The sequence below is a fragment of the Ambystoma mexicanum genome, chromosome 2q (genome assembly GCF_040938575.1).
Source record: "Ambystoma mexicanum isolate Mex_15411 chromosome 2q, UKY_AmexF1_1, whole genome shotgun sequence".
In the NCBI taxonomy this organism is placed as follows: Eukaryota; Metazoa; Chordata; class Amphibia; order Caudata; family Ambystomatidae; genus Ambystoma; species Ambystoma mexicanum.
Window position 1 is genome coordinate 754,709,861 of NC_090924.1, and position 22,254 is coordinate 754,732,114.

General features: G+C 48.6%; 1 protein-coding gene across 4 annotated transcripts in view; it reads right to left on the minus strand.

Moving 5' to 3' along the window:
* The window catches only part of ESYT2 (extended synaptotagmin 2), a 1,091,416-nt gene that overhangs the window by 542,056 nt on the left and 527,106 nt on the right, over nt 1–22,254 (minus strand). For all 4 annotated transcript variants that reach the window (XM_069647986.1, XM_069647985.1, XM_069647987.1 and 1 more), the window contains exon 7: nt 4,215–4,270. In XM_069647986.1, the coding sequence (XP_069504087.1) occupies nt 4,215–4,270 (56 nt within the window). The remainder of the gene's footprint in view (nt 1–4,214; nt 4,271–22,254) is intronic.

Sequence of the window (22,254 nt, forward strand, 5' to 3'; positions counted from 1 at the left end):
TTGGTGGGTTCATGTTAACAGAGAAACCCAGGTGCCGTTTAACATCTGTGTCCTTTTCTGTCTGGCAACTGCTCTGAAGGTCAGCCAGGTTTGGTCAACATAGCCCAACATTTCGGGGGGGGGGGGGATTGGGGGGAGAGTGCTGAATCCCAGTCAACTCAATGGTGTTGCACCAATACTTGTGTTTAATGCCTGGATTACTTATTGGTAATCTTCATTACTCCTAGCCCTATTCTTCCTCGTCCCAGTGTGTATGAGACAGTACTTGTGCATAAGGCACTCTGCCTCATACACAAGTACTGGGATGAGGTAGAGGTACATGGAAGTAATGCTTGATTTACCTACCTGTAATCTTCATTACTCCTAGTCCCACTCTTCCTCATCCCAGTACTTACATATGAGGCAAGGAGCCTCAACCGTAAACTCTGGGGTAAGGAAGAGGGACGTGGAGGTAATTTTGGGCCAAGGAGCTGATTTTGGAGGTTGGGGTGGGAGGGAGAGGGGATGTGTGGGGGGCAGGATTGTACGACAAATTATAATGCCATGTCCAGGCTAAGCAGGCATGATATGTGGTATTAGTGGCTAGAGAGGCATTATGGTGCAGCCAGTCTAGTCATTCCTCAGTTTGGTATGACTTTTTTTAATGGGGCATTTATGATAAAGCAGTCCTGCTAAGAGAATTACCTGGCTAGACTGCCATTCGGGTGCTGCCAGTCAGCCGTTTCTTACTGCAGCATTGTATATTTTTCTGGGCATCTGTGATCAAATGATATGATATAAGTCATTTATAACGCACCTGCACACAAGTGTTTCTAGGCGCGACAAGACAAGGGATGGAAGATAGAGGGAGGACAAGACAAATGATCTTACTAGGCCTTGTGTCATTCAGATCGTGCAAGTGCGATAACGAGAACCGCAAGGGGAAAGGGACGGGGGAAGTGCAAGGGAGAGGGGAGGGGAAAAACAGGGCAGCAATGCTCTGAGTAAGTGCTGTCAGGACAGCACAGCTCTGGTTAGTGCAAGGAGAACAAGGGACTGTAGGGTTACAGTTACAGCCCCCAAGTGCATGGTAGGACCAGAGGCAGTGCAAGTGTGACTGATCAAGAAAGAGTCTCGACTCAGTGAGACTCTGAGGGTAGCCAAGCAACCAGTCGGTACAGCAGACAGGTAGGTCAGGTAGGCCAGGAGGGGAGGGAGAGAGAGAAAACAGAAGATAAGAGGAAAGTTTTGAGCTGCTTCCAGAACTTCAGGTGGTCTGCTAAAGCTTGAGAGGGGCAGGGAGGCTATTACAGAGGGAGGCACCTGTAGAGGAGAGAGATCTACCCCCCACTCTCTTCCTGGAGAAGCGTCTAACCCTTAGTGAGTTGTAGGTAGCTGAGCGAAGGGCTTGAGAAGGAAGATATTTTGGAAGAGAGCGTTGGATGTAGTGCGGGCCCCTGGCCCAGAAAGCCTTGTGGACAATGCAAAGGGTCTTGAACTTGATACTTGCAGCAACTGGGAGCCAGTGGAGAGATTTCAGGGCTGGAGAGATACGATCCCTGTGCTTGAGGCCAAGGATAAGTCTTGCAGTCCTTTTGTGGATTAGTTACAGGGGCTGGATAGAATAGAAAGGCAGATTGAGAAAGAGGCTGTTGCAGTAGTCCAGCCTAGAGAGAACCAGGGCTCTGCTGACAGTGAGCTTCTGAGGGAAAGTGAGAAAGGGAAGAGTCCCTTTGAGGAGGAGCAGCTGGTAGTGGGACCTCTTGGCAACGTCTAAGATGTGAGGAGAGAAAGAGAGTGGAGTCAAAGATGACACCAGTGTTGTTTGCCTCACAGGAAGGCTAAGGAAGAGGGCCCAAGGCATGCGGCCAGAGTGAGAGAGGGAAAGCAGGGGCAGGAGTCCAAATAAGAAGGATCTCCATCTTACTGACATTAAGGCAGAGATAGTTGGAGGCACACCAATCCTGAATCGCGGATAGACTGTCGGGAATGAGCGAGAGATGAGAGGAGTCTGAGGGGAGCCTGAAGGAAAGCGGAGTGTCATCCGCATAACACTGAAAGTTAGAGGAGAATGTAGAGATCAGGTGGGTCAAGGGGACCACATAGAGGTTGAAAAACCAGAGTGAGAGGATGGAGCGGGAGAAAGGGACGAAGTTGGACCTGGGAGGGGCAGTCCAAGAGGAAGGAGGTCAGCCACTCAAGGGCCTGATCCGTGATGCCCAGGTTCTCATGGAGTCGATTGATCAGGATTGATCAGGATGGCATGGTTGACCATGTCGAAAGCGCAGGAAAGATCAAGGAGGATGAGGACAGAAGGAATGCTGCAATCAAGCTTAGAGAGCAGAACTTCACAGGTGTTCAGGACAGCAGTTTCCGTGTCTCTGGCACTGAAGACAGACTGATGGTCATGGAGACAACCAACAGATTCCGTGTGGAGAGTAAGCTGGGAGATGGCCAGCTTTTTCAACAGTTTGCCCGGAAAGGGGTATGGAGATTGGCCAATAATTTACCGGGCAGGCAGGATCGGCAGAAAGCTACTTGAGGAGTGGGTGCATAAGGGAGTGCTTAACGGGAGAGGGGAAAGAGTGATTACAGAAATCGGTCAAGGCTGGAGCGAGGGTGTCAATATGGTTCGTGATGGTTCTGGTGGAGCAGGAGAGCACCTGTTTGGATGACACTTTCATAGATCAGACTTGTCTAGAAACCTCGTCAGGTGTTGTCAGAGAGAAAGAGGAGAAAGGAGGAGGAAGAGAGGTAGAGATGGCCAAAGGGGGGCAGAGAGAGGAAGAGGGAGAGTAGATGGAGGACAGGATGTCCTGAGTTTTAGCATAGAAGTGAGATGACAGAGCCATACAGAGGGCCTGGGAGGGAACAGGAGATGTAAAGACCTCAACAGGATTGACCAGTTCTTTTCAGATTTTAAAGAGTTTGGCTGTGTTGTTAGAGGCCACAGAGACACAGGCTTGAATGTGTGTTCTATTCTTGATGAGTGTTATTGCTTCGACTGCCATTTTGGTGCAACCAGTCTAGATATGTCTAAATGTGGCCTGGCAAGCTTTACTATATTGTTATTACATGTCGACACTGGTCTACCTTGTGCAGCCAGTTGGACATGTTTTCATTGTGGCATGGCATTTTTAATAGCAAAGCTTTAATGTTCCTGTGCTCTGTTTGTGACTTGCATCTATTGGATTGGTGTTACCCTACAAAAAAATTGCAAACACTCTGGCTTTTCAGCCAATTTTTCTCAGACAGTGTGATGTATGTTATATTAAAACACATATGCATATCTTTCTCCTAGTGCAGTGTGCAGCATATCCGTTCAGCAGCACATTTGTGCGTATTGCGCAAGTGTGATAATCTAGGCTGGCCCATGGTGTGGCGCGACCCTTGATTTGTTGCTGAGTTGGGGGGCCCCCTCAGCATGGCTCGCAGGGGGGCCCCCCACATCTTGTGTTACGCCACTGATACTAACATCAAATCTGATTAGCAGCTCAACAGTTAGACAGCTTACATCATGCTGAGTTGCAACAGAACTAGCTACCACAGTTTATCACCTTCCAAAGAGCCTCTCAAAGTCCATGCTTCTCGTCATTGCTCTTGTTGCCCCCATGTTTAAGCCAACCAAAAGGGAGAGCACTCCCAGTCTAGTATCCTTAATTCTTTCCTATCGCAGGGAGTAAGACTTTGCTTACGGAAAATGTGTTTATACATTGGACAGAGAAGACCAAATGTCTTCAAGCACACATTCTTGACTTGTCAACAAGGACCGATTGCATGTTTCTATCCTTCTTTCTTTCTTCCTACAAATCAGCTCAAATTAGACCATTCCCTCTGCCAAGAGCAAACTGTTTATGCTCTGGGCACTGTACACACATGCACCAGCTGCTGTGCTATTTCAAAACATCTGGCCCTAAGAAATGAAGTTTAGTTTTTCCAGCTGCAATCTGTCAAGAGAAGATCACATTTGTTTGCCTGTGTTGATTTGAGTCTTCATCATGACGTTAGGTGCCTGATTACCCGCTAAACGCAAGCACATGAACCAACTTCATAAATCACTAAAATGCTTTGCAAGCTTTTTTAATAGCAAAAATCAATATCTGAAATATCATAGTTATTTACTCCCCTGAAGGGAATAGTGATCAAATACCAACCACCTTAGAAATCAATGAGATCATTTTGCAGTTATAGGATTGCTTTGCATAATACCATACTACATTAATTACAATGCTTACTTTAATCCCGGAATGTCAAGAAGATTAGTCAAGCTGGTCCAGTTAATTTCCAGAAGCTGAAATAAAAAATGTAAATGTTAAGTGGAGAGCAAACAAATGTATAATACAAAGTAAATGTGAGAGCCTACTTTGGATGCCAAGACTGCATAATGGTGGACCAAACATTCCCACTGCGACTTTTCTTTTGGTATGAGGGACAGATAAGGGTGCAAAAAAGGACAGAGCCGTTTGCACAAAATATCTGCAGACTGAAATAAGAAATAAAGAGCAGTCGCCAAAACTAAAACAGAACTCCCTGCTCGATTATTCGCAAACATGTATATACTCTCCTTTACACACAAACATTTCCCTGTGTTATCCTACACCCATCTCAGGCTCTCTCAGGAGTTCACAAACTTTGGCTGTCCATATATTTTTGACTAGAAGTCCCCATGGCTCTAGCCACAAAAATCCAATAGCTAGGTATTGTAGGAATTTTAGTCCAAATCAACTGGAGAGAGACAGGTGGCATATCCCTGTTCCGGCCTAAGCATATTAGGTAGTTTTGGTCTGACTGGTTTGCGAGCTGTATACACAGTAAATGTAGGCAAAGATGTATCCACAATACAGCTGAGTAGTTGCTGAAATTATTGCTTCTGTTTTTATAGAAATCTAGTCTAGACGTGCTTTGGTATCTAATGCTGTGAGAAACATTTCTGAGGTGTACAAGAAACATCGCTGGAGTCCACTGGCAGCTGAACGAGACTCTGGGTATTTGTATTTTGCTTGTGTATGTTTTTCGGTGAAGTAGTTGGCGGAGTAATTTCAATGCTGCTTGCTTTACAATTTAAGAAGATGTAATGACGCCCACGTGCCACCTGACTTGCAGGAAGCCCTCTGCCCCTCTCCTCCCTGCCACGCTGTACAGCTGTGCCCCTCTATATTCTATACCCCAACCCCCACTGTACATCTGTTTTGTTACCTCTGAAAAGCACTCTGTTATGCATCTGTACTGTTGTATACCTCTGAAAAGTGCTCCATTGTGTATCTGTATTGTTGTATACTGCTGTAAAGCACTCAGTTGCTTCTCGAAGCTAGGGACGCGCTCAATAAATACAATAATGTTAATTATGAATGAGACGTAAAATCAGTGGCAAGGGTGTTATTGGAACCTTAAAAGAAGGTGGCATTGTACACTGACAAGGACACGTGCAAAGAATCCAGTTTAGCAGATAGTCATTTTACAATTTAAAACACACACAAGTTGTAAATCAAATCAGAATTTGAGGGGTAGTGGAAAAGGGGATGAAGGAAGAGGAGGAGGGATCAAGGGATGAAGGAGGAGAACATATGTCCTTTTGAGCTCTGCTGGCTGATTTACTTGTAGAGATGCATCTTAAGGGTAGTTTCGATTCAAGACAACATGATCGTGAACTGGAACTCGGGGGGCCAGATCCAAGAGGGTGAAAGAGGAAAAGCAAGCAAGTATGTAAGGTGGACAGGGAGAAAGTTGTGAGGTTAAGGAGGGTTTGGGATGCAAGAGTACGAGGTGGGGAGTAACGGGAGATCTAATCAGACTGATATGGGGTGGAGGACTAGAGTGTGCAAAAACATGCATTGATTCTAGATTGAAAGAGAGCAAAGTGAAGTCCGAGGTGTAAACATTTATTCAATGTATAATAGATATGATGTGGTTGATGTGGATGATAGTCAACAGATTATAATAAGGTCTAAGGCTTCTAGAGACCCTGCTCCCAACATACTGCCTAACATCGTAATTAAAAAGGAGCCCATGCTGTGGGCATGTTTTCTTTGTGATGTATTTAAAAACATAGTGAAGAGCGGTACAGTTCCTGAGAGTTGGAGATCGTCTGCCCTTATACCTGTGCATAATAAGGGACCCAGAGGCGACCTAAGGAACTATAGGCTATGTTGGATGCCAGCAGCAACATTTTCGCCCAACTTTTGTTAAACGATTTTAACAAATGGAGTGAGAACAGCGGCATCCTAAGGATGATCCTGACAGGCTTTCACCGTGGTGGCAGCACGGTTCACTGTATTTGGGCCCTTAAACTGATCTTGGCTGAATTAAGAAAACCTCTGGGGCTCGATTATATGTGGCATTCGTGAATTATTCAGGGGCTTTTGACTGTGTCATCAGAGGCCGTTTATGGGCATAAATAGTGCCCTGGGGGATTAATCTGTCTTTATTACATCTTATCAGAGAACTGCATATGGGCACGAAAGTGGTGGTGAGAACCTCACAGGAGGGGACTCTGATACAACAGATTGATCCAAACTTGGGCCTGAAACAGGGTTTTATCCTTGCCACGACTCTATACAATTTATATGCGAGTGATCTATGGGAATTCTTTGAGGGGTGTTCAAACTTATCACCAAAATTGGCAGGAGTATCGATCCCCTTAATGTGCTATGCCGATGATCCCGTTATCATGGTTCAGACCCCCCCACCCCACATAGGTCTCCAGAGTTCGTTGAATTGTCTGGAAAAACATGCCACTACCAATGAGCTAAAGATCAACCAGAGTAAAACCAAAATTATGATTTTGGGTGGGAAACAAAAGAATAAAAATAGCTGGTATCTGGGAGGATTTAAGCTCGATGTTGTAGAAACATGTATATTTGGTAAGTCCCATATTTGCGGCTTCTAAGACACTTGCACAGAGAGTTGGTACAGACAAAGATTATGGGCAGGCAGCAAATTATCAAGAGCTACATACAATGTGGTGAGAACATTGAAGCACCGTGTGAAGAATATTTGAACAGTGCGACACCCGCAATAATGTATGCCCTAGAAACTCTCCCTGCTCAGCACATACATTGGCTGGATCAACTGGAGGGCAGACTTTTAAGGTCCATATTTGGGATCCCGCAGGCTGTACCAGTTGGGGCATTACACCACAAACTGGGGTAACTTCATTATTAACATGTTGGAACATTTCTAGGACTCTGTTATATATTACCTCAGTGTATAAAGTGGATGAGGCCCTTACACTGAGAAATACTCTGGTGGAGCACACAAAGTAGCTAGCTAATAGAGCGAGAGAAACCAGGGAATATTTAGCATAAATCATCTGCATACACTGCATATTGCATTACCTGGGAGGGGAAATTATAGCAGTTTAAGGTGATACTCAGAAAAAAGTCAATTTATTAGGACAAGGTTGTTAATATAGATCGACTCAACACCAAACATAGGTATACAGAGTACATAAAGAAGGGATTTTCCCTTAACGAATGCCAGACATATTTGGTTAAATGGACAAGTAAGAAATTATGCAGATTTATCATCGATCTGCACCTAAACATAGTACCGGTCTATGAGTACACAGGCGTATGGTGTGGTACCCTGCGGGACAGGCGACTGTGCAGATTATGTACCAAGCCGATAGAAACGGTGTGCCATGTCCATACGGGTTGCAAAGCTCTCCTATCTCAATATGGGAAAAGCTATAATGAATAAGTTAACAAAGCCTATGGTTAGAAGACGGACCAATTTTGGTCTGCCATTTGCATGGCAAACTCATTGGTAGTGACTGCTGCCGCCTACCATGTATGGAGACGATTTCTGAGAAGGCTCCCTGTGGAACAAAACTGAAGGATATATTTCACCCCTGTCCTCCCCTTTTACTATATTTTCTCCTGACTCTTTTAAGATCATGTATCAATGCAAATATTGGATTGTGTAATTGAGTGATATTGTATTGTATTTCATGAAATGTAAATTCGATATTGTAGTGGACAGGTAAACGTAATGTTTTAATGGTTGCTGATTATGATTGTAATGTTTCTTCTAGAAGTGCAAAAGTCAAAAAGAATTTGTCATAAGCACTAAAGCATAAACGATTAAATAAAAAATAGATATTAAAGAAAGAGGGTCAGCAGTGTGGAGCCCTGCTGAGCTACAATGAAGAGTCCTACTTGACTCACCACTTAACGGCACTGACTGAAAATTCAAAATGTGGGATGAGTATGATGAAATGATTCAGTCGCGCTTTGACCCAAGGCCACCGACTAGGGACGCAAGCTGGAAGAGGATTCGAAGATCAACGGTGTACAACGCTGCTGAAACATCAAGGAGCATCAGTGCATCTTCAACTCCCAACCACCCCTATCTGCAGCTTGTTCAAACCCAAGCAGTAAGCGGCATGAGGATGGCCTTAAAAGCACCATGAACATTGTGAACCTCCATCAATGCTTGAACCGGAGTGCTAACAAATCTCTCCAGTAACTGACCTCACAAGTCGGATAGTTATTGCTTGGTCCAAATGTACAATCAGAGCAGTTTTGTTTCTGCGAGCATGATCCTTGCCAAGAAAGAACCGTTAAGGACACCGAGGATATCCAGGCTTCTGATTTCTTGATCAGTGACAAGGGATAGACATCATGAGGGGAACCTGTGCTTCGGCCAGTTATCGGTAGAGCTTCGAAATCAGAGATCATTTGGAAGACTGAAAAAGGGGCAAATAAAGGGTGCTTAGATTTTGAAAAGTGGCACGCCATAAGGATGAGGCACTTTCTGCTTCGTGGCCCATGTAGATTTCTGCTAATGATTACGTGTCTATGATTGCAGCTTATAGATCTCAACTCTATTGACGCCACATTCAGGTTTTGGAAATGATTTTTAGATAATCATGGTGTATACACCAATCTAATTGACTGTGGTTAATTTGACCAAATGTTTGTCCAAAAGCGTTAAAAAATTACACCATTTTATTGCCAACACTTCAAAAGAAATTAGACAGATTATATTTTATTAACTACAATGGGGTCAATTTACCAGTTAGTATAATTTCGGGTCAATGTGCTCAAGATAATGGGCACTGTGTATGATCACCTGTGTGTTTGCCTAGGTATTTTCTAGTCAGAGAATACCTGTGAATGGGAGTGTGTTATTTATTGACTTGCTTATGGATGGTGCACCCCTTCACACCAACTTATTTATCAGTATTTCTGATTGGCTGAAATGATCTCATTTTAAGTGCTTAGCCTGGCTTAAGTTGACTGTGGAATGTGGCCTGAGAATGTGAGCGCTCATGGAGATTTGGGGGACAGTTGGTTAATCATCAGTTGGCCACAAACGCCCAGGGGAGCCCTCCCCTTCTATCAATAAATATAAATGTGTTCTTCAGCATTGGGCTAATGTGCATCCTTTCAGTGGCGTGGGAATCTGAGAGGCCAGCCTAGTGGATAAGGAACAAGTTACTTACCTGTAACTGTTGTTCTCCAGCATGGGTCTGGCATGGATTCACATGCTCATGAATATTCCCCGTCGTCAGGCCGGGAATCCTCGGTATAGAAAAAATCAGTATCAGTTTCGTTTCTGATCTGTCTTTCTCAGTAGTAACCAATCACTGGTCTCTGGGTCATACTGCCCCCAGCCAATGACTGCCCTCTCCCTAAGCCCCGCCCCTGGCAGCCATCCTCAGATTTGGTAGCACGTGAAGTGGCAGTATGACCAAGTGAAGAGCCGCAGAGGGGTAGGCGGGAGGGTTCGCATGTAAATCCATGCCAGACCCATGCTGGAGAACAACAGTTACAGGTAAGTAACTTGTTCCTTCTCCAGCATGGGGTCTGGCATGGATTCACATGCTCATGAATATAAGAATACATAGCAGTATACACATGCACAACCACGGGAGGTGGCAAAAGGCTCAATATCAAGCAATACAACAACTCAACATTAAGCAACTCTTACCTCCTCACCAGGCTCACCTTAGGTGAACAGGTTGCGCAGCACTGCCTGGCCGACTCTGGACTCCTCCCTGGAATCCCGGTCGACGCAGTAGAATCTCATGAAGGTGTGCGTCGACCTCCACGTAGCAGCCCTGCAGATGTCGAGCAGGGGCACACCAGACAGGAACGCCGTAGTAGCAGCGATCGCTCTGGTCGAATGGGCCCTCGGACGGCCTGGCAACGGTCGGTTTGCCAACCGGTGACAGTGCATGATGCAGCCGGAGAGCCATCTGGAAATGGAAGTCTTCGAGAGAGCCTTCCCTTGATTCACAGGTCCAAAGTTCAAACAGCTGTGCTGTCTTCCGAAAACTCTCGTGCGGTCCACGTAGAACTTCAGCGCTCTAGCTACATCCAGCGATTGCAGAGTCCTCTCAGTCGGCGACGAAGGCGACGGGAAGAAAACTGGCAACACCAAGGGCTCGTTGAGGTGGAAGTCCGACGGCACCTTGGGCATGAAGGAGGAGTGCGTCCTCAGCACCAGCCTCGTGTCGTGAAAAGTCAAGTATGGAGGCTTGCAAGACAGGGCCTGGATCTCTCCCACTCGTCGTGCAAAGGTGATGGCCACGAGGAATGCTGTCTTCCACGACAGAAACTTCAACGTCACTGAATGCATAGGCTCGAATGGGGCCCCCATGAGCCTAGTTAGCACCACGTTGAGCTCCCACGCCGGGGCAGGGGCCTTCACCGGCGGGAACGATCGGAACAGTCCTTTCATAGTCCTTTCATAAATTCCTTCACCAGACGATGAGACCACAAGGACGCCCGTCCTGTAGTTCTGGTGTAACGTGAGACAGCAGCCAGATGTACCTTGATGGAAGCGTGAGATAGGCCAGCCTTGGCCAAAGACAGTAGGTACGGCAATACTTGAGGGGCCGTAATCCGCAGAGGGTTAATCTTCTGTGCACGGCACCAGACAGAGAACCTCTTCCATTTATGTCCGTAGCACTTGAGAGTTGAGGGTGCCCTGGCCTTTGCAAGAACCTCTCTGCAGTCGGCCGGGATGTCGTATCCTCCAAACTCTAGTGCTGCAGGAGCCAGGCCTGCAGGTTCAGCGATTCTGGTTCGTGATGAAGAATGGCGCCTCCTTCTCTGGAGAGAAGATCCGCGTCCGTCGGCAGCTTGACTGGTGTGGACGCTGACAAGTCCAGAAGGTCCAGGAACCAGATCTGCCTCGGCCACGCCGATGCGACGAAGATCATCCTGCACCGGGACCTCTTGAGCTGGTTGACGAGCCGGAGTAGCAATGGCAACGGCGGGAATGCATAAAGGAACAGGCCGTCCCAGGGGAACGAGAAAGCATCGCCCATGCTCCTCGGTTGGGGAAACCTGCTGGCGAACCTCCGGCACTTGGAGTTCGCCGCCGTCGCAAAGAGATCGATCTGGGGTTTGCCCCCATCGTCGGAAGAGTCGATCCACTTGATCCTGGCGCAGTTCCCACTCGTGGCACGAGCGCAGCTCCCTGCTGAGTGAGTCGGCAATGGTGTTTTTTATTCCTGCCAGATGAAAGGGTACCAGAAACATCCCTTGGGCGACGGCCCAATGCCACAGATCCTGGGCTTCCTTGGATAGGGCAGGGGATCTGGCTCCGCCCTGCTTCCGAATGTAAAACATCGTGGTGGTGTTGTCGGTGAAGATCCTCACCACCTTGCCCTTGAGGGACAGAAGGAAGGACCTGAGGGCCCAGAACACTGCACAGAGCTCCAAGATGTTGATGTGGAGAGTCTTCTCCTCCGGGAGCCAAAGGCCTCTTGCGTGGAGACCCCCGGTGTGCGCTCCCCAACCTTCCAGGGAGGCATCCGTCGTCACCTTCACCTGGTGGGCCGGGGCTAGGAAACCTGTTCCCGCTGCCAGATGAGCGCGGACACCCCACCATCGTATCGCCTGACGGAACGCTTCATCGAGTGGGATCCTGTCCTCAAAGCAGCCCGTCGTCTGGATCCAGTGGGCGTCGAGGAATTCTTGCAAGGGCTGCATCCGAAGTCTGCAGTGGCGCACCAGATAAATGCAGGAGGACATCATCCCGAGGAGGGACTTGATAGAACTCACTCTGGCCACTTCCATGGCCAGCAGACGTTGCACCTTTCCTAGGATGGTTCTTCTCCTTTTCTCCGACGGTGAGGCCCGCCGCGCCACTGTGTCGAGCTGTGCTCCCAGAAACAGGGCGACTTGCGACGGGACCAGGTGGGATTTTGGAAAGTTGATAGAGAACCCTAGGTCCGTGAGCAGCTGGACGGTCTTCGCAGTGTGTTCCACGGCGAGCTCCCTTGTCCTTGCCCGTATGAGCCAGTCGTCCAGGTAGGGGTAGACGTGGATCCCCTGCAGGCGGAGCCGCGCCGCCACCGGTGCTAGGCACTTGGTGAAGACCCTGGGCGCCGATTTTAATCCGAACGGGAGGGCCTTGAACTGGTAGTGCTGCCCTTTGACCACGAACCTGAGGAACTTTCGGTGTCTCTTTAGGATAGGGATGTGGAAGTAAGCATCCTCCAAGTCCAACGACGACAGGAAATCGCCCTCCTCCAGCTGTCCCAGCACGTGCTGGAGGGTGACCATCCGGAACTCCTGTGCCTTGATGTATTTGTTTAGTCGTCGCAGGTCCAGGATGGGACGCCATCCTCCTGTCTTCTTCTTCACGAGGAAGTATCTTGAGTAAACTCCGGAGCCCCGAAGCCTCTTTGGGACGAGCTCGATGGCACCTTTCCTGAGCATCGCCCTTACTTCCAACAGCAGTTGAGGGACGTGATTTTCCTTCCTGGCCACGGGAGGAATGCAGGGGCGCCTCTTCTGGAACTCGAGGGCGTGCCCCAGGGCCAGGGCGTCCAGCACCCAACGGTCGGTGGAGATGGACTCCCACACGCCGACGAACTTCGTCAGCCGGCCTCCCACCGGGGTGCTTCGGCGGGGGCCCGACCCGACGGTCGGTTCAATCTTGCCTCCTTGACCACCTTGGCGACAACAGCGGGATCCACCTGACTTGCCGCGTCCCCTGTAGGCCTCCTGCGACGATGACCTTGCCGCTTGACGGTACGTAGAGGAGCTGCTGCCGGCTCCCTTGGAGGCACCCTGTCTGCCTCCGGAACTCCGAAAGGACGGCTGTCGCTGTTGGAGTGATCGGGCCGTCTCCGTGTCCGTCTTGATCGCCTGAAGGGATTCATCAACCGCCTTGCCAAAAAGGTTGTTCCCATCGAAAGGCATGTCCAAAACCTTGGTCTGAACGTCCTGGCGGAAATCCGTCGCCTTGAGCCATCCTCGTCGTCTCAGGCAAACGCTGTTGCCCAACTGAAGGAAACCGGTGTCGGCGATGTCCGTAGCCACCGTAATGGCGTGGTCCGAGGCAATCACACCTTCCTGTAAGATTTCCAGGGCCTCAGCCCTCTTGGCATCCGGAAGGAAGTCCAACAGAGGGGTGATCTTGAACCACAACTCCCTGTCGTAGCGGGCTACGATGGCCAGGGCGTTGGCCGCCTTGATGGTCGTCGCTGCAGATGAGATGACCCGTCATCCCATCGCATCCAGCTTCCTACACTCGCCGTCCGGAGGGGAGGTTGAAGTCGAGGCCGATGCCCCCCCACTTTCTTCGTGGCCGCCGCCGAAACGACCGAGTCTGTGGTAGGTTGCGCCCTAAGGCACAAGGGGGCAGCGTCAGGGACCCGGTACTTCTTCTCGTACCGGTCCCTCTTCGCAGGAGCCGTGGCAGGGTTCTTGAGGAGGGCGAGCCCCTCATCCCAGATGTCATCAAGAAGCGGTACGGCGAGGACCGTCTTCCTTTTAGCCTCGCGCCGTTGGTAAAGGAACCCCTCCTTCTTCTTTTCTTCAGGACAGAGCTGGAAGAGCTCGGATGCCCTGTAAATCATAGCATGGAAGGATCCAATCTCGTCGGGCGGGGACGCCCGGGCAGGGGGCGACGGGGGACACGTCCCGTCGTCACCTCCATCGTCATCCGTACCCGTCGTAGTCGTGTCCATGCCTGTATCATCCCCGTGGGTAGTGGACCGGGGGGAAGGCAGAGAAGGCCGCAGAGGCGGGAGAGGAGGCCTAGGATGCATCCTCCTCCTCTTAAGTGGTGGGCTCTCCGAAGGTCCTGGCTCCGGTTACTCTGTCGGGTCTGGCTCAGGTACCTCCGTCAGGGGAAGGGGCAACCTAGTCCTTATCTCCGAGCATAAGGACTGGATTGCTGACAAAGTGTCCTGTGGCGCCGGAAACGATGGGAGCGAGGGCTATTGAGGAGTCTCGTCTGCGTCACCGTCGCCCTCGTCGTCGCCCTCGTCGGGATCCCTCCCGATGGGCTGGGCCTCCTCCACGACTTGGATGAGCTCCTCTTCAGAGGTCGTGTCCGTATCCACGATGGCCACCAACCCCTCCCCCACCCTTTCCAACGAGAACCTCGTGGGGGTCTTCTCGATGGGCCTGAAAGACGACTCCCTCCGCGGTGGCAGGGAGACTCTGGTACCTGAGGGCGCCTCCACTGGTGTAGCCTCCACAGGCTGAGCCAGGGCCGCAGCGACATCCTCTATCGAGGTCTTAAAAGGGTGAATTAAGGTCAACGTCACCTTCTGTACGCCTGGGGCCTTCACCTTGGGGGGAGGGTCCGAGCCTCGCTCCCCCTCTGCCGGAATCTTCGAGATCGACCGGGGCCTCTCCAGAAGCTTCGCCGGGTTCTCGGATTTCCTCTTCCCCGAGCCAGAGCGTTGGCTCGTGGTCCATGGCGCCGGGGAGGATGCGCCCTGCCTGGCAGCCAAGGAGCCCGACCGTTCGGCGCTCCCGGTGCCCGCGGACTCGCGGTGCTTAGCCTTTTGTTGGGCCCCTGTCGCCGGAGCACCCTCACATGACTTAGAAGACCGCTCGGACTTCTTTTTCTTCTTCTCGCCTGGCGGGCTCTTACCTTCCAGCCAGTTGGCGAGACGGAGGTGGCGATCCTTCATGGTCCGCTCCGACATGTTCCCACAAAACGCGCAGTCCTTTTCCTTGTGCGTCTTGTCCTCATGGAGACAGTAGAGGCATAACGAATGCTCGTCCTCCTTGAAAACGTTCTGAAGCTGGCATCCAGAGCAGGTCCTGAACAGCTTCCTGGGCGTCGAACTCCCTTTCTCCTGGGCCATGTCCGGGGTAGGCCTCGGAACATCTGGAATCCTCCAAAAACGTAACTCGACGAAATCTTCACCCTTGAGGGGCGTAGAAACTCCGAAACAGATCCCCGTTGATCGGAAGTAGAAACGGTGGAGCTTGAGGCTCTATTTAACCGAAAAAATGAGAAATTCTCCTGAAAAAAGAACGCAAACGTAGCAAAAGCTCGAGAGCTAAGCACGAGGACTCCCAACACTTGAACGTGCGGTAAAAATCTGAGGATGGCTGCCAGAGGCGGGGCTTAGGGAGAGGGCAGTCATTGGCTGGGGGCAGTATGACCCAGAGACCAGTGATTGGTTACTACTGAGAAAGACAGATCAGAAATGAAACTGATACTGATTTTTTCAATACCGAGGATTCCCGGCCTGACGACAGGGAATATTCATGAGCATGTGAATCCATGCCAGACCCCATGCTGGAGAAGCAAGGTTTATCAAACTTGGGTCGAAACAAACTCTTTCTGGGTAGCATTGCTGAGCAGTAAGGCTTGGGAAATAAAGGCGGCAGGGCTCTGGTGTAAAGGTACAGCTAACAATACATATAGCGTGTCAAGTACAAGTGTTCCACACAGATGTATGAAAATAAACTGTTTATTAGGCCAAACAAAGTCATAATAAAGGATACTATAATCTACACATACATCCATCATAGGTAGCCTCAGAGGGGACTATATAACACTTTACAATCACAAACATTTTCAAATGTGATGGGAAGATGAAAAATTGTCACATTAAAAACGCATATGTTATTATTCTATGTCAAGACCGGAGGTGAGCATTATGCTTAATCGTTCTTTAATCCCACTCTCCAATAGCCTTTCAAAACTTAAACGTTTACAATTCATTCCCATAAGTCTCTCCTTTATGATAGTTCCCTATTAACAGGGCCAGTCAAGGAGGACCCTCTCTTCATCACAAGCCCATTCCTGTCCAGGTCCTTTACTCTTTCTTTTGGCTTTCAGCAGATAAGTCACGATTTTACTGATGTGCTTTTAATGTAGTTTTAAAGTATAAAGATGTACAGTAGAAGAGAATTGTTGTGGCTGATGTGTTTAGAAGGTTCAGCAGTGTTACTAATGGTGGCACATGACACTTGATTAAAGCTTAAAACCCACTTTCGTTTCTTTTCGTTTTATTGAAATTAAATTATATTTTATTTATATTGCGCTCGTACAAAAGTGTTTCAGAGTGTGACCAGCCAAAAAGGGAGGGGAACAAGGGAGAAAAAAACAAAAAAAAAGTTGCGTACTACGTGTTTGTTGAACAGTAAATGCTCTGGAGGCAAGAGCTCTGCCAAGGAACCGAGGCGGCTCTGTGAGAGGAATTCGCTCCAATTAGAACTCCAGCCCGGGGAAGCGCGAGTCTCTCAGAGCTCCGACATAGGTCCCCACGATATTAGAGGAAGGGGCCCAGCGTCGAAGCCTTGCATGCCTTCAACGTTCATATTGAGTCAGCCCCTGCTGGTATAATACACGCAGAATGAGACAGTGGTGTGTGCGCGCTTACTAAAGTTCCTTTGTAACGAGGATTATATGAATATTACAGTGCACACAGAGCTCTTTTGAGAGTGTACAACAAGTATTAGGCTCCAACAGGATTGTGGGCCTTTGTGTTAGAAACGCCAGTTTAAAAGAATCTCTGTCCTGATTAAGTAAGAACCCATGGCCAGCAGAGGCAGCCCAGATCAAGGCAAGGTGAGTCAGGAGGAGACAATTCCTAAGCAGAGAGACCTCACTAGGAGTTTCAAGAAGGTTCTAGAATTCCTAGTTGAAGCAGTTTTTCAAGGGGTTAAACCCCTTCGGGTCAGACTGTAGGCCCTGGAAACTCTTTTGGGCAAAAAACAGTAAAAAGTGCTGATAAAAAAAAATCTCACGGGAGGCCAGTCCAGGCAAAATTACGTCCTCTAGACTCTTGTCAAGCAAGGGGTTGACAAACAGGGGAAGAACAAGGCCAGAAGAGACAATGCTCCTCTACTCCCCCGGTCAATACAGAAGGGATGAAACAAAGACCCTAGGAGGCGGCTGACACATTCAACAAGCTAAAGAACACTTTCCTCCTCAGGTCAGCGATGCCCAGCCTCAACCCCCCTTCCTCAGTGGGTGAAAAACATAGGGGACAGTGACACAGACACGAACAATGGTGATGATGATGATGATGATGATGATGGGCAAGATGTAGCCATTGATTCGAAGGGAGCAGATGACCCAGTGATAGATCCTAGCATGTTGGGGACAGTACTGGATGCCTCAGAGGATCTGTCACGCATGTTTAGAGTCTAACAGTATTCGACATCCAAGGTCCACTGACTGGCTGTCCTCGTCCAGGGTGGCGAAATATATGGCTCAGAAGATAAGGAAGCCATTAGAGAAAGAGACAAGGTTTTCGGATGAGGGCTGAATGACCCAGGTCTGATCTCCTGGGCAAAGCGGGAGAGACCCCGGAATAAGACCCCAAAGGCGGCTACATTCTTAATGATGTCGGCCAAGGATATTCGCAAAGGCATTGATGGGGCATGGAAAGGATGCCAGGATATGGTGCTAGATTTGGTGGGGCCTAGTGCCAAGATAATGGACCTCGCAGAAAGGGCTCTTGACACTGGAGATCCGGTAGACCCACAAGTTCTAGCAAATTGGGCACAGAGAGCAGTGTGTAGCCTTGGCAATGCCAATTGTGCATTACTGTCAGAAAGGAGGAGAGGGGGTTCTCCATAAGATTGACAGCAAGTTAGATGATCTTGCTTCATATGAGACAGGCGAGGCGGCTAACGGCCTACTTTTTGGCAAGGCTTTCGCCAATGAAACTAATAAGGTTGTGACGGCACTTGAAAAAGCGGAGGCTTCAATCAGAAAGACTTTTCCAGGTATAGTTTTTGCAGGTCCGGTAGATACAGGGGTCGATCTACTGATCGACTCAGTTTCCAGGAAAGACCTCAGGGACCGAGAGACCAGCATTGGGAATCCCGGTAGCAGGATGTCTTCTTTCCGAGCAGAGACAGAGGATATAGGGGGCGTAGAGGCAGAAGCTCATAGGTGCACCAGACCGCTCCCGCAGGTAAGCCAAGTGTGTCCGCAATACCCACCAGTAGGAGGAAGGACAGCATGCTTCATGGTTAAATGGCGCCCCTATTCAGCAATGCATGGGTTATTCAGGCGATAAAAGGGTTGCGACTAGTGTTTGTAACAAAGCCCACTCAGACTTGCATCCTTTCGCAGATTCGAGTCTCCCAGGCATAGAGGAGTCTTCTAGACTCTGTGAAGGCATCATGAAGCCAGACAAACAACAGGCTTAAAGTTTACAATAGAATACTTTATTAAATAAAATGTTAGGATGGTAGAAGGCCTAACCTACCCTATGCTAAGGTGGGATTTCCCTACCTGAATGAAACTAAGGAAAGTCTGAATGAAAGAGTTCGACTTAAAAGTCTGAGTGTCCAAAACCTATACTTGCCCTCACAACTAAAGCTAAACAATGTTTAGGGATGTCAATAATAAAAGAAATTGTGTCTAACTCAAAGTTTTGAGATTCTTCCAGCTCACAGCTCTCTTTCAGATCCCCTTCCCCAAGTGTAGGAAATGTCCACAAAAGTCTCAAGATTACCTTTCTCAAGATCAAGGCAATACAGTTCCAAACAATCCTCAGAATTCCCTTCCCCAAGTTCCAAGCAACACAGTTAAAAAACAAAAGGTCTTGAGGCTCTGTTCTCAAGACCACACGTGTCGTTCGTCAAACCTCAGGGTTCCCTTCCCCAACTTCAGAACCACAATGTCCTTGGTTTTCAGCATTCAGTGCTCACTGGTTTAGGCACAGTTGTCAGACCACACGATCCACCCATCACAGGTCACGCAACCAGGATACCTGGGCTCTTAAGCCCCCACATATTCTTTGATACTTGCTCCTGTGTACCAAGTCACCTTCACTTAGTTCCTCTTTATCGGCCTCTTGGCTTTATGTACAGATTTACACTCCTCTGGCTTTTTGTCAGCCTTATGGCTCTGCCACACTTGTTACACACCTCTTGTCAGTTTTTGGCCTTGTCGCATTCGCTCATCAAAGTTCACTTTGTTTTGTTTATTCCCCACCTTTTTATGGTGCCATTTTCTGTAATTCGTTTTCACATAGGCACTTGGGCGATCTTCTGTTACTTGCTTTGCCCATAATATTTTATTCCATTGAGTATTTAACATGCTTAATTTCAAGGTTTCAGTCAATTCATTGTTTCAATATGCATTCATGTGGCTTCATTTTAAGTTTCCATTTAGTTTGGTATTCAATATTCATTTGTGGTGTTTCATTTTAATTTTCCAATCAGTTTGGTATTCAATATGTATTTGTTTTGCTAAATTTATGAGGAACGTTATCCATTTGCGGTCCACTAGGAGCGCCCAAGTGTTCGAGCGACCTCCCTGACACGCACCTATTTCCTGCATCTCCCCCGGCGTCTCCTGCTGCTTCCTCTCCGCTTCTGAAACCTAGAAGTCCGCCTTCACGACGCCGCTCTCCTGCCATGTGCTTCCTTGTGCACGCTGGCAATTGGAATGCTTCTTTGGGTTCCCCCACAGCTTCTGCTGCTCGATCTCTATCACAGAGGCTCCCAGACCTGCATCAAGTACACTACCCATTGGCTTTGGGCTCTGCAAATCCTCTGGGATATTTGTCGGCATCCTGGCACCTTCTCCAGTCCTCTCCTCTCTGCTCCACTGGTCTCCCTTTATACACCTGCAGCCCCTTGACAGGCTGCAGGCGTGGATACCTAATTAGACATGCCTGACCTCACAACCCTGTTTAGGCATTTTCCTCGTCCCAGTACTAAAATGGTGAAATGGTGTGGTGTTCATTACTCTTAGTCGTCTCTTCCTCATCTAAGTACTGTCAAGTGCCATATGTGGGGAAATGAGGGGAACAGTTTTGTGGTAACCCATAAAGGTCGAGGGAGGGTTAGGTTGGTCCTCAACAGAAAAAGGGGGATACTATGTCTCACCAGTTTTATTCTTAACCCATCTCTTATTTAGCCTTCTTCTGGTTCTTTTAGAGTGATACCATCTTTGGGAAATTTCTGGGTCAGTGGGAGAGGGATAGCAACACCCCACAACCATCTCTGGGATATAGGGTTCTCCCTGAAATGAAAACTTGGAATACCGCATTTCACCTGAGGACTTCTCATCCCTACTCCCAAGGGACCCTCCAGCCTGGTGATCCTCCCTCGCTTCTCCACCCCTGGCCATCTAGGAAGAGGACCCCAAGGGGAATATATGTGAGGATGCCCTAAGGTTTCTCTCAACTCACAGATAGAGCTAGTGTTAAAAAAAAGTGCCATAGAGAGGGTAGACCCTAGGTCTCTGGTCTTCTAGGGCAATATATTCTTACTACATCAGAAGAACAAGGTGATGCCAGATATCAATCTCAGGCAGTTGAACGATCATCTTGTGTATAAGCATTTCAAGATGGAGGGGATTTATGTTTTAGGGCACATTCTCAGGAAGAACGACTAGTTGGCAAGGATAGATTTGAAAGATGTGTATCTCACCATTCCGGTGGTGCAGGAGCATCAACACTATTTCAATTATTTTGGGCAAGAGCAGTCTTGGTAGCTCAGGTGTCTCCAATTCGGCCTATCGTCAGCACCATGGGCTTACACAAAGGTCATGAGGCTGGTGGCAGTTGCAATGAGGAACAGGGGCATAAGGATGATAATATATCTAGACGACATCCTGATGATGGCTCAGGATGTTCAGCAATTGAACGAGCAAGTGGAGTGGGCCTGCAAGCTTCTCTCTTCTGTAGGGTTTCTGGTCAACAAGGAGAAATCCACTCTTACTCCGGCCAAGATAGCAGAGTTCTGGGGGTTTGACAAACAGCAGAAAATCAACTTTGGAACTTCCCACTCAGAAAATGAGAGCAATAAAAGGAGTCCAGAATAGTGATCAGGAAAAAGGTTATCTCTCTTCAGAGCTTAGCCAGAGTAGTGGGGCTTCTGGCATCTTCGATTCAAGTGATTTTTCCCGGCCTTCTACATTACCGGGCCATTCAAACATAGAAAATAAGGCATCTTCAAGGGGGAGTTCAGTTTTATCAGTTTATATCATTAGACGAAGAGAGCGAGACCGAGCTTCAATGGTGGTTGCAGAATAGGGAGTCGTAGAACGGCCAACCTGAAACGGCCGAGCAGTGTCCGCAGATGTTCCAGATCTAGTTACAGAGTCAGACACGAGCAGGTCTGGATGGGGGCCTGGTGCAGCAAGTTGCAGACAGGAGGAAAATGGACCAAGGCAGAGTTAAATATGCATACCAACTGCCTAGAGCGGTTAGCAGGGTCTTTCGCTGTAAGAGCGTTCGTGAGGGACAAAGCTCGATGTTACATTCTGCACAGGATCGACAATATATCGGGTGAGATATATAACCAAGCTGGGGGATACTCTGTCAAGGATGTTTGTAGAATTGACAAAGTATTTCTGGCATTACTGTCTCCAGAAAGGGATCTCAATCCCAGCAGAGTATCTTTCAGGGCAGCTCAACAGTGTAGCGGACTGGAATTCACGGTTTCTTCAGGTTATCCAGCGACTGGATGCTAAACAAGTCAGTGTTTGCGCAGTTGCTGAGAGTGTGGGTGCCCGTGGACATAGATCTGTTTGCAACCAGGCTCAACGCTCAGACAGTGCGATATTTCAGTTGAAGGATGGACCTGGGAGCACTGGGGACAGACGCATTTCTACAGGTATGGACGGGGCACCTCATTATGCATTTCCCCATTCGCAATGATAGCAAGAACATTGGCAAAGATTCGCAGGAAGGGGTGGAAGTAGTAGTTATTTCCACCTACAGCCGGAAAAAAAAAACAGGATACAAAAGGATCAGGCTGTTGCTTCATCAAGCAGCAGCACGATCCACGGCCCCGGTCACACATGCTTAGTGCGACAGGGGCCGGGGCCTTTGTGCGGCCTTAGGCTCCGTTAAGAGCCTATTTAGGAAGACAAGAAAAACACACACCTTCTTTTGCCGTGATGACCAGTCATCGAGGAAAAAGGTGGTGTGTACTTTTTCTGTTGTCTTCATGAAAAAGCTCCTAATGGAGCCAAAGGCCACACAAAGGCCCGGCCCCTGTTGCACTAAGGACAGGGCCAGGCCTTTGTGCGGCCTCAGGCTCCATAAAGAGCCTATTTATGAAGATAACAGAAAAAGCACACACC